Here is an 11,453-nt window from a genome sequence, read left to right as displayed (position 1 = left end):
TGCCTCTGGTATACACTATGCTTGTGTGTGACTCTGCCCTTATTGGTATACTATGCTCGTGTGTGACTCTGCCCTTATTGGTATACTATGCTCGTGTGTGACTCTGCCTCTGGTATATACTATGCTCGTGTGTTACTCTGCCTCTGGTATATACTATGCTGGTGTGTGACTCTGCCCTTATTGGTATACTATGCTTGTGTGTGACTCTGCCCTTATTGATATACTATGCTCGTGTGTGACTCTGCCCTTATTGGTATACTATGCTCGTGTGTGACTCTGCCCTTATTGGTATACTATGCTCGTGTGTGACTCTGCCCTTATTGGTATACTATGCTCGTGTGTGTCTCTGCCCTTATTGATATACTATGCTCGTGTGTGACTCTGCCCTTATTGGTATACTATGCTCGTGTGTGACTCTGCCCTTATTGGTATACTATGCTCGTGTGTGACTCTGCCCTTATTGGTATACTATGCTCGTGTGTGACTCTGCCTCTGGTATATACTATGCTGGTACTGCTAGCCGTAGTCGCTGATTACGGAGCGGAGCACAACACAAAGCACTAGGGAACGACAGGGTTAACTAAACTGTCTGGAAACGCATCACGTAGTGGGCGGGTCCTAAAGTCACGGTGGGCGTGGTTGTCTCAATCAGTCTGGTCCCGGAGCTCCGACCGGAGCGGCCACGGGAGGATGCTGCCCGGCCGGAGAAACGTGTATGTGCTGCTGGACGTATTATGCGTGTGCGTGGGTAAGTGCCGTGGGGTCTGTGTCACACGCTGCCGAAGTGCAGTGTTTGGGAACTTTTTCTACTTCCACGTATCACCTGGTTAGTTAGCAGTGCTCACCTCTGCAGTCCCCGGGCAGCTGCAGCCTCCAGTGTGCTCCTCCCTGTGCTGGACTGATCGGCTCTTGGTCCTGTATGTTGCCTATAGGGTGACAGCTTTGTGCGCTGCCCCATGGTATAGGGTGGCATCTCTGCTGTGAGATTTCCCATTCAGCTTCTGATTACATTGGGGGATGGGGATATCGGCAAGGTGCAAACCTCATTACTGCCGGAGCAGGGTGGGAGTCACTGTCGGTGTGGTTAACCTCTTCCCTGCTAGAGCTGAATGTGAGGTTTAGGTATATGCACTGCCTTCCCTGGAGCATTGATAGGGGTACCGGCAGATAACAGCGAACACTAACTCTTATTAGCTCATTTCTGCACCATCGGAGGCCTCGTGGGGAGAATTTCCTGTTCTGTAGGTTCAGGTAACAAGTGGGTGGATTGGTTCCTCTGACAACCATGCTTGTCGTAGATTACCTGAAACCTCTGTGCCCTGTAGGGGGAGGGGAGTGGGACACAAGGTTGTCAGATCCGCCGCTGACCCCAATGTAAACAATAGCGAGTTTTATGCTGCCAAGTCTCTAGGGTTGATCGCTTGTATTTTCTTCTTTACTATGTTCTGAATGGTTTACATCAAGAAAATGTGAGAGGATCCTGCCTGAGGCCTTCTATATGTAACCTCTCAGGTATGTGATCACATTAGATCCACAGGGTAATTCTATGGGTTCCTACTGATGGACCAGGATGGTTGCCCGTAGATAAAGGTGAGGATCCTGCCTGAGGCCTTCTATATGTAACCTCTCGGGTATGTGATCACATTAGATCCACAGGGTAATTCTATGGGTTCCTACTGATGGACCAGGATGGTTGCCCGTAGATAAAGGTGAGGATCCTGCCTGAGGCCTTCTATATGTAACCTCTCGGGTATGTGATCACATTAGATCCACAGGGTAATTCTATGGGTTCCTACTGATGGACCAGGATGGTTGCCCGTAGATAAAGGTGAGGATCCTGCCTGAGGCCTTCTATATGTAACCTCTCGGGTATGTGATCACATTAGATCCACAGGGTAATTCTATGGGTTCCTACTGATGGACCAGGATGGTTGCCCGTAGATAAAGGTGAGAGGATCCTGCTGGAGGCCTTCTATATGTAACCTCTCGGGTATGTGATCACATTAGATCCAAAGGGTAATTCTATGGGTTCCCACTCATGGACCAGGATGGTTGCCCGTAGATAAAGGTGAGAGGATCCTGCCGGAGGCCTTCTATATGTAACCTCTCGGGTATGTGATCACATTAGATCCAAAGGGTAATTCTATGGGTTCCCACTCATGGACCAGGATGGTTGCCCGTAGATAAAGGTGAGAGGATCCTGCCGGAGGCCTTCTATATGTAACCTCTCGGGTATGTGATCACATTAGATCCAAAGGGTGATTCTATGGGTTCCCACTCATGGACCAGGATGGTTGCCCGTAGATAAAGGTGAGAGGATCCTGCCGGAGGCCTTCTATATGTAACCTCTCGGGTATGTGATCACATTAGATCCAAAGGGTAATTCTATGGGTTCCCACTCATGGACCAGGATGGTTGCCCGTAGATAAAGGTGAGAGGATCCTGCTGGAGGCCTTCTATATGTAACCTCTCGGGTATGTGATCACATTAGATCCAAAGGGTAATTCTATGGGTTCCCACTCATGGACCAGGATGGTTGCCCGTAGATAAAGGTGAGAGGATCCTGCCGGAGGCCTTCTATATGTAACCTCTCGGGTATGTGATCACATTAGATCCAAAGGGTAATTCTATGGGTTCCCACTCATGGACCAGGATGGTTGCCCGTAGATAAAGGTGAGAGGATCCTGCCGGAGGCCTTCTATATGTAACCTCTCGGGTATGTGATCACATTAGATCCAAAGGGTAATTCTATGGGTTCCCACTGATGGACCAGGATGGTTGCCCGTAGATAAAGGTGAGAGGATCCTGCCGGAGGCCTTCTATATGTAACCTCTCGGGTATGTGATCACATTAGATCCAAAGGGTAATTCTATGGGTTCCCACTCATGGACCAGGATGGTTGCCCGTAGATAAAGGTGAGAGGATCCTGCCGGAGGCCTTCTATATGTAACCTCTCGGGTATGTGATCACATTAGATCCAAAGGGTAATTCTATGGGTTCCCACTCATGGACCAGGATGGTTGCCCGTAGATAAAGGTGAGAGGATCCTGCCTGAGGCCTTCTATATGTAACCTCTCGGGTATGTGATCACATTAGATCCACAGGGTAATTCTATGGAATCTCACCAGCGACCTCCCAGCGACTTCCCAGCGATCCCTATCAGGTCGCATCGTTTTCGGGATCGCTAGTAAGTTGTTGTGTGTGACTAGGCCTTTATTCCTGCACCCAAAATATTGAAACCTAGGAGATCGGGTCCTCATGCTGACCCACCTTTGGACTGGTGAAGAATTAAACATTTTTGGAGTCCAAATGTTCTTGTCACCTGGCAGACAGTCACGTCATGTACGTACCCCGTGTGTGATTTGGTGGAACAGGTAACAATAATACTCGGGTTATGAAGGCTGACCAGCTTTAACCCCACGCTGCACTCTTCCTCATCTGTCATTTTTTCTCTTTCTGAGAATGCTGGAGATGCTTGAAGCAAAGTCAAGCTGAGAAACCTGATCTACAAGATGGTGGAGAGCTCCCCCAGGTGTGTCAGGCCCTGTGTACAGAGTCCGCAGTGTGCTCCCACAGGTGTGCCTGTAGTCTGCCTGCATCACCAGTAATGTCTACAGTCGCTCTCTATCCAGGACGTCGAGATTTATTACAACGTAAATAAGTGTTTCTCAGAAGGCCTGGGTCCATGACTGTGTCCTGTCAGGTCATAGTGCCATGTCATTGTCATGCCTTGTAGATTAACCTACTAGGTATATAGTAGGACCACCTTGTGACCCCCATATTATAATGTTAGGAGCCACATTGCTACATTTGGATATCAGAGTGATACCTCGACCTAATGGGTTTATGCCTATATGTCAATGAAATGTATTGTGCCTAAGGGGATCCTGAGTGTGAGGGACTCCTGTGACCTCTGTTTGCCCAAAAGGAGGCTGGATTTCCAAGTGGCCCCTTTGGGTTCGGACCAGTTGAATGTGCTCTCGTTTGCCGGGTTGTAGTGATTTTCCTATCGTCTTCCGGGTTGACCTTCGAGCAGGTGTAGCATTTATGATTAGAAGGTATTTGATGTGAGTGCATGGTGGCATAACATGCCCTCCACAGGCCGAGGGTAGGGATTCACGCCTGAACCTAGGCAGCACTAACAATGTTATCATTTCATCTAGTATAGGGAAAGTGAAGCACATAGTGACATGGAGCTACTAGTGCTGGTACTGCTTGTATTTTTGGTCTCTAAAGGGGGCTTTACACGGTAGCGATATTGCTAGCAATTTCTAGCGATAGCGAGCGTGTAAGTACCCGCCCCCGCTGTGAATGCGATTGTTTGTGATCGCTGCCGTAGCGAACATTATCGCTACGGCAGCGTCACACGCACTTACCTGGTCAGCGTCGCTGTGACTGCCGAACAATCCCTCCTTCAAGGGGGAGGGACGTTCGGCATCACAGCGACGTCACTAAGCGGCCGGCCAATCAAAGCTGAGGGGCGGAGATGAGCAGGATGTAACATCCCGCCCACCTCCTTCCTTCCGCATTGTGGCCGGCGGCAGGTAAGGAGACGTTCCTCGCTCCTGCAGTGTCACACATAGCGATGTGTGCTGCCGCAGGAGCGACGGACCACCTGCATAAACAACCCTTACCGATTTTTGACTTTGGGACGACCTCTCCATGGTGAACGATTGTCACCATTTTTGAGGTTGCTTAAGGTCGCTGGTCAGTGTCGCACGCTGCGATATCGTTAATGACGCCGGATGTGCGTCACTAACAACGTGACCCCGACGACCAAACGTTAACGATATCGTAGCGTGTAAAGCCCCCTTAAGGCTATGTGCGCACACTGCAGATTTGGTTCTCCAGCGAAAAACAGTGGGTTTTGCTGCGTACTTGCCTCAGTTTTGTCCCTGCGGTTTTTTAACATTGTCAATGACAAAACACAGGGAAAAATGCAGAAAAGTGACATGCCACTTCTTTTTGCTGCAGAAATTCTGCAGCAAAACCTAGGAAAAAAGACGCAACGTGCGCACAGCATTTTGGATTTCTCATAGACTTTGCTGGGGAAGGACTGCATGAAGCTTATGAACAAAAATTGCACCAATTCTGCAGCAAAAAAACCGCAGCAAATCAACGGCAAAAACCACAGTTTGCGCACAGGGCCTCAGACTGCTTTTAGATAGGTGACTTGCATTGTGCCCCTGATCTGCTTCTGGCCATGTAAACTGTGCAGCTGTCTGTATCCAAGAGAAATATCCTCGTCTGTCCATGGGTGGTGGGGACATGTTGCATATTGCTTCACCCTATGGGTCTATTCCCACATTGTGGATATATCTTTATTCCCTCCCGTTGCTGTGTGCAGCACCCTTTGGAGGGTACCTTTTTGGCTTGTGCAACAGGAGAGCTCCAGGCTTATGTCAGTCATAGTCGGCCATCTTTTCACCCAACGTAGGCCAAAAATGGCCTTTTTCCCCTGTGTCAGGGTATATGTTGCCATTCCTCCAGCAAGGCTGCAAACCTAGCTGAAGATATGTCTGGCAATGCCGATGCCTCTGCTTTGTATCACTGGCACAGAACTGCCAATCCCACCCTTGGTCAGGTCCATATTGGAAGCACTGGGCTCAAACAGCAGAGAATATGTTTTGTTCTCTCAGCTGCAGATATTGGTATCCTTCTATATTGTTATACTTTGGATTATCACTACAGTGTTGTTCCCACACTGCTCCCTTTATGTCTGCACATGTTGGCGTCCGTTTGTAATGGAAGCCCTAGTACTCCATTGTACAGGGTGGGCCATTTAGGCTATGTGCCCACGCTGCGGATTTACCGCGGATTTGCCGCGGATTTCCCGAAAATCTGCAGCAGCGGCACTTCCAAGCCATTTCAATGGCATTTTGGAAATGCTGTGTCCATGCTGCGGATTTTTCCGCTGCGGATTTGCCGCGGATTTTGATCCGGAAAAATCTGCAGCATGTCAATTGTTTGGTGCAGATTTGGTGCGGATTTTTGGTTTTGAATGGGGGAAAAAAAAAAAAAAAATCCGCATGTTAATCCGCGGCAAATCCGCGGGTGCGGATTTGCCGCGAAAGTCACGGATTTTCAGGCAGAAAAATCCGCAGGTACATTCTACCGTGGACACATAGCCTTACTGTATATGATACAGCTAAATTAAATGGAAATGGTTGGTGATATCAACTTCCTGTTTGTGGCTTATTAGTATATGGGAGGGGGGAAACTTTTCAAGATGGGTGGTGACCATGGCGGCCATTTTGAAGTCAGCCATTTTGGATCCAACTTTTATTTTTTCGAATGGGAAGAGGGTCATGTAACACATAAAAACTTATTGAGAATTTCACAAGAAGAACAATGGTGTGCTTGGTTTTAATGTAATTGTTTGTTCATTAGTTATTTACAATTTTATGACCACTTGTTATCATGGTGCACCATCACATTATGGGTGTCAGGTCCGAGCATTCCTACAAGTACAGTGTCATGGAAAGTGGATTGGTCATGGTGGGCCAGTTGGTTTGCCGCCAAGGTCTCCTGATCTGACTCCCTTAGACTTTTATCTTTGGGGTCATCTGAAGGCAATTGTCTATGCTGTGAAGATACAAGATGTGCAGCATCTGAAACATCGGATACTTGAAGCCTGTGCCAGCATTTCTTCTGCGGTGCTGCTATCAGTGTGACAAGAGTGGGAGAAGAGGGTTGCATTGACAATCCAACACAATGGGCAGCACTTAAGTGGTCATAAAATTGTAAATAACTAATAAACAAATAGTTATGTTAAAACCAAGCACACCATTTTTTTTTCTTGTGAAATTCTCAATAAGTTTAATGTGTTACATGACCCTTTTCCCATTGGAAAAAATAAAGTTGGATCCAAAATGGCTAACTTCAAAATGGCCGCCATGGTCACCACCCATCTTGAAAAGTTTCTCCCTTCCCATATACTAATGAGCCACAAACAGGAAGTTGAGATCGCCGACCATTCCCATTTGATTTAGGTGTGTCCACATAAGTGGTCCTTTACAATGAATCCTGATAGTGCCTGACAGACCCCAATGCCTGGTAATGTGCTCTGCTCTCATCGTGTCATCATTGCAATGACAATAAGGCCCTGTGCGCACGCTGTGGTTTTTACCGCGGTTTTGCTGCATGTTTTGCTGCAGAAAATGGTTGTAACCTTTCTGCAGTCCTTCCCCAGAAAAACACATGGTAAAAAAAAAAATGTTGTTCTCACACTGCGGTTCTTTTCACCAACAGATTTTGCTGCATGTTTTCTGCAGCAAAAAGTTATGTCACTTCTTTTCTGCAGGTACCTGCGGTTTTTGCCATAGATAATGGTAAAAAAAAAACCGCATGCGGTTTTTGGGTGCGGTTTGCTGCGGTTTTTTACTGCGCGTGCGGTAATCTTTCAGAGGGTCTGGAATTTTCTTAAGAAAATTCCATTTTCTAGTGCGCACAGGGCCTAAAGGTGCTGTGAGCATGGCCATACTCTATCACATTTGCCAAGCCTGCTAATGGAGTCTCCTAGTGGAGTATGTGACAAGAATGGAAAGAAAAGATATGTCTACCTTCTGCTGCATTACGTGACTGCCAGGAGACATGGCGCTGGCATCAGGGGAATGGTGCCAGTCTGGGATGGAAGTATGTGAGTTGTTTATTAATCTTGTGTGATGATGGACCGTTTCTGTTAAATGATTTTGTCCATACTGGACACCCCCTTATCTCCTACTAAAGAGTCTACTCCTATCAACGCTAAAAAAAGCCCCTAACTCCCTTAATGCCAGGCTTAAAGCGGCTATTGTAATTGACTTGGGCGCTTATCCTACCATATTATTGTCCGTGAGACCAGATCATTGTACACGTGGCCATGTGTTTTTAAGAGACCTTGTACAGGAGCTGTTTAATGCAAGTGATATTAGGAGAAAATGTCACCTGAGTAGCATTCTGCCACACTTACATGCCATTTGTTATCAGTGTATTGGATATTTTGTCTTAAACATCACCTTCATTTTATTATACTGTCTGTAGGCCAGATTCACACATCCGTATGACGCAGGCCGAGCACGAATGACGAGGCATGGACTGGCCACTGGTCTCCTGACTTAAAGGGAAGGTGTCGTCCAAAAAAAAAAATTTTTAAATAACTGAAAAAATGTAAAGAATTAATGTTTTGTTTAGATATTAAAAAAAAAATTAAAAAGTTTGATATTTTCCACTCTTAAACACTAGGGGGAGCAGCTGCTTAAATACTACAGAAATCCCACTGTAGAATTAGGCTGGATTACAGCTGCAGTAAAGTGGGTGGAATCTGCTCTCCTGTGTGTGTCACCTCCCCCTCCCAATCTGGGTGTTTCCAAGGGATAACAGAGAATGAAATTTAGGATCACAGTGCAGAGCCATTTTGCCTTTGACCAGAATTGTCTAGTGTGTCACTACGGACAGCTGGAGTATCACACAGGATAGGATTAGATACACAGCTCTGGAGACAGTGTCATACAGGAGAGGATTAGGGTGTCATTGGAGACTGTAGTAGCAGCAGGGGAGGGTAGGGGCGCCTGTAATCACACACTGCTCTGCAGGCACGCCCGCAGCGGCTGCAGCAAGGAGAGTGGAGGAGGGTGTCATTGGCGCATTGGAGACGGGGGGAGGGGCGCCGGTACTCACATGCTCTGCATGCACACACAGCTCTGCTGCATGCGGCAGCGGCGGGGAGAGCGGGGCTTGGTAGAGTGGGTGGAGGGGGTTTGTCATTGGAGACGGTAACGGCGGGGGGAGGGAAGGGTAGGTGGCCCGGCGCCCCTTACTCATACATCCCGGCGGTTGACAAGGGTAAAGTGGAGCAAACAGCATACGCTGTGAGCTTCACAATGATGGCTGAACTCCTCCCTCTGCTGTGATCTGGAGAGCCCAGGGGCACATCCAGGTCACAGCAGACGCCTTCTCTAATGTTACTAAATGGGGTCTGAGCCCAACTATCAGTCTATGCCCAGGGGGCTGCCATAAAGGAGGTGAGAAACTGTCGTTACACACACCAAATCCAAGATGGCAGCCTCCAGTAAAATTAGAATGAAATAAAAACTAAATAAGCAGGGATTTTAATTTTGTATTAAAATACTTGATTTCATAATCACTATTATTAATAAAAATATAAAACCGCGACACCTTCCCTTTTAAACTTGATTTGCCTACAAGGTGCTTGGTGAGCTTATGGACTGTGTGAATGGTGACTAGCTAAACCTTGCTTACCCTTGGCAATTTTTCAGTTCTGTGGACTTTCATTACTGAGATTTTAGAGTTTCCTGTGGTGTCACCATTGTAAGTTTCCATTCTATGGGCAAAGCAACCTCAATCTTGCATCCAGCTTCAGCTGTATGGTATGAGGCCTAGACAAATTTCAGGAGCCATAAAGCCAATGCATGTAGACCTTTTCGGCCTTTAGAGTTTGTGTTTTGTTTTTTCTGTTATATACGGTATATTCACTTACCCAGTTATAACATATTCCTGGTCTGCTGTAGGTTCATTCAGATGTTTACCTTTCATGTATGAGCTCCTTCCTTGTTCTTCAGTGTTTTTGGAGTTGTTCACAGGTACAGGTTATCTTTTAGTTCTACTGGACGGCACAAAAAGACGTGTTCAAGGTTTGATGCACATCACGGCTAAAACTCGCCAATGAAAGTATTGGTCAGTGAAAAAAAAATAGAAAACGCTTTGAGGCGTTTGTGTGCGGTCCGTTCTTCAGACTTGAGAAACCTCAGTTTTTTTATACTTATGTTTTTTAATGCGTACAAGTAATACTGATGAAACTGATCAAAAACACTGAGGTTGAGGTATGAATGAGGCCTTGGAGGTTCGATTGCCTTTGCACTCGTGCTGCTCTACATTGCCTGCATGTAGTCACGTTTTTCACTTGATGGTTGTAACAGAAGCGGTCAGTGAATGGAATGAACATGGTAAGCTCCATTTACCTAATATAGCACTATTGTTTTCCTAATAACTTCCCTTTAGGAAGCGATGGCTTTCCAGCCCACAGGAAAAGGCCTCCTAGCTGGACCTGACCAGAAATAGTTGGAATATTCTCCTTGTGTAGTGGGTTTGAGCAGTGTTGCCTGTGTTAGGGTCTCACGAGGACCATCTGCTGGGTGTACCCTTCAGCCTAGATGCAGCACCTCTCTGGAAGGTCTGTTTTCCGTTGAATCTGTGCCTTCCCGTCACTTTTTCCTACAGTATTACTAATATGTTCTCTGAGATTCTTTTCTCTTTCCCGCTTCGGTTAATGACGTGGTGTTACAATTTGTCATTTTTCTTTTATTGGTCTATGTATATTCTACTTTTTTTTTTTTTTTTTTTTTTTTTTTTATAATATAGCGTCCTGTGTTAAAGGGGCCATCAAATTTAATCAATATAATGGTTAACACCTTATGTCACATAAGGGAATTTCCTCACCAAGATACACATCTGCTAATCACAGTACAGTGGACCTCGGATTATGAGTAACTTGGTGTGCGAGTATTTCGCTATATGAGCAAAGCTTGCTGTAAATTTATAACTCAGTTTACGAACAAGCTTTGCTGTACAAGCAAATACTCACCGCACACACTTCCGGTTCCATACTTTAACCGCGCTCTGACCCGCTGTTGCAGTCCACACAAACACACACATTATGCTCACCTTACCCTCCATTCCTTCGGCGGCTTCCTGGTTCTTAGCCTATGTGCCCACGCTGCGGAAAATGCACGGATTTTGCCACGGATTTCTCACGGAAAAGCCGCGGATTTTCCAGGAATCTGCAGCACAGCTACTCCCCAGCCATTTCTATGGCATTTGGGAAATGCTGTGCCCACGCTGCGGATTTTTCCGCAGCGGATTTTCGTGCGGAAAAATCTGCAGCATGTCAATTATTGTTGCGGATTTCTCCACAGGGTCCCATATACTTACCTGCCTTGATAGAGACCCGAGTCACTTTCTCCGTCCGGTGTAGCGGCAGCAGCGCGGTGGATCCAGCCAGGTACAGGAAGGAAGAGGTGGGCGGGGCCTGCACGAGCTCCGGTCATGTGACAGCTGGGGCTAGTTCAGGCCCGCCCACCTCCAGCACAGTGAACCAGACGCTGCCTGGCAGTGACCCGGCTGCCGGAAAGCGAGGTGCTGCATGACGGAGGTAAGTATGAGCACCCCGATCACTGCAGCAATTGTTCTGCATTGAGGATGCAGTGCCGAAGCCATGGTACTGTATCCTCAATGCAGAATGCCCACACCATATCCGCACGACATTCCGCTGTATATCCGCAGCCTTGAAACAGAGAAAGTTCTGTTGCGGATTTCTGGGAGCACCTGCGGAATGTCTTGCGGATATATCCGCAGGACAATGTCCCCGTGGGCACATAGCCTTATAGTTTGCCGGTACAGGATGTGTATTGGGTAACCATCGCAACACTTGAGGAACTTCCGCTGTCAGCCGCTTC

At 47.0% G+C, this 11,453-nt stretch overlaps 1 protein-coding gene across 1 annotated transcript in view; it reads left to right on the top strand.

The window, feature by feature from the left end:
* Positions 1-639: 639 nt before the first annotated feature.
* PLPP2 (phospholipid phosphatase 2) overlaps positions 640-11,453 on the top strand; it is a 39,794-nt gene continuing 28,980 nt past the window's right edge. Inside the window, exon 1 of the mRNA XM_075337961.1 lies at positions 640-748. Coding sequence (XP_075194076.1) covers positions 691-748 — 58 coding nt within the window. The 5' untranslated portion in view covers positions 640-690. The remainder of the gene's footprint in view (positions 749-11,453) is intronic.

The sequence above is a fragment of the Anomaloglossus baeobatrachus genome, chromosome 1 (genome assembly GCF_048569485.1).
Source record: "Anomaloglossus baeobatrachus isolate aAnoBae1 chromosome 1, aAnoBae1.hap1, whole genome shotgun sequence".
NCBI lineage: Eukaryota > Metazoa > Chordata > Amphibia > Anura > Aromobatidae > Anomaloglossus > Anomaloglossus baeobatrachus.
Note: the sequence above shows the minus strand (reverse complement) of the source record. Positions and strands in the feature narration are given on the sequence as shown.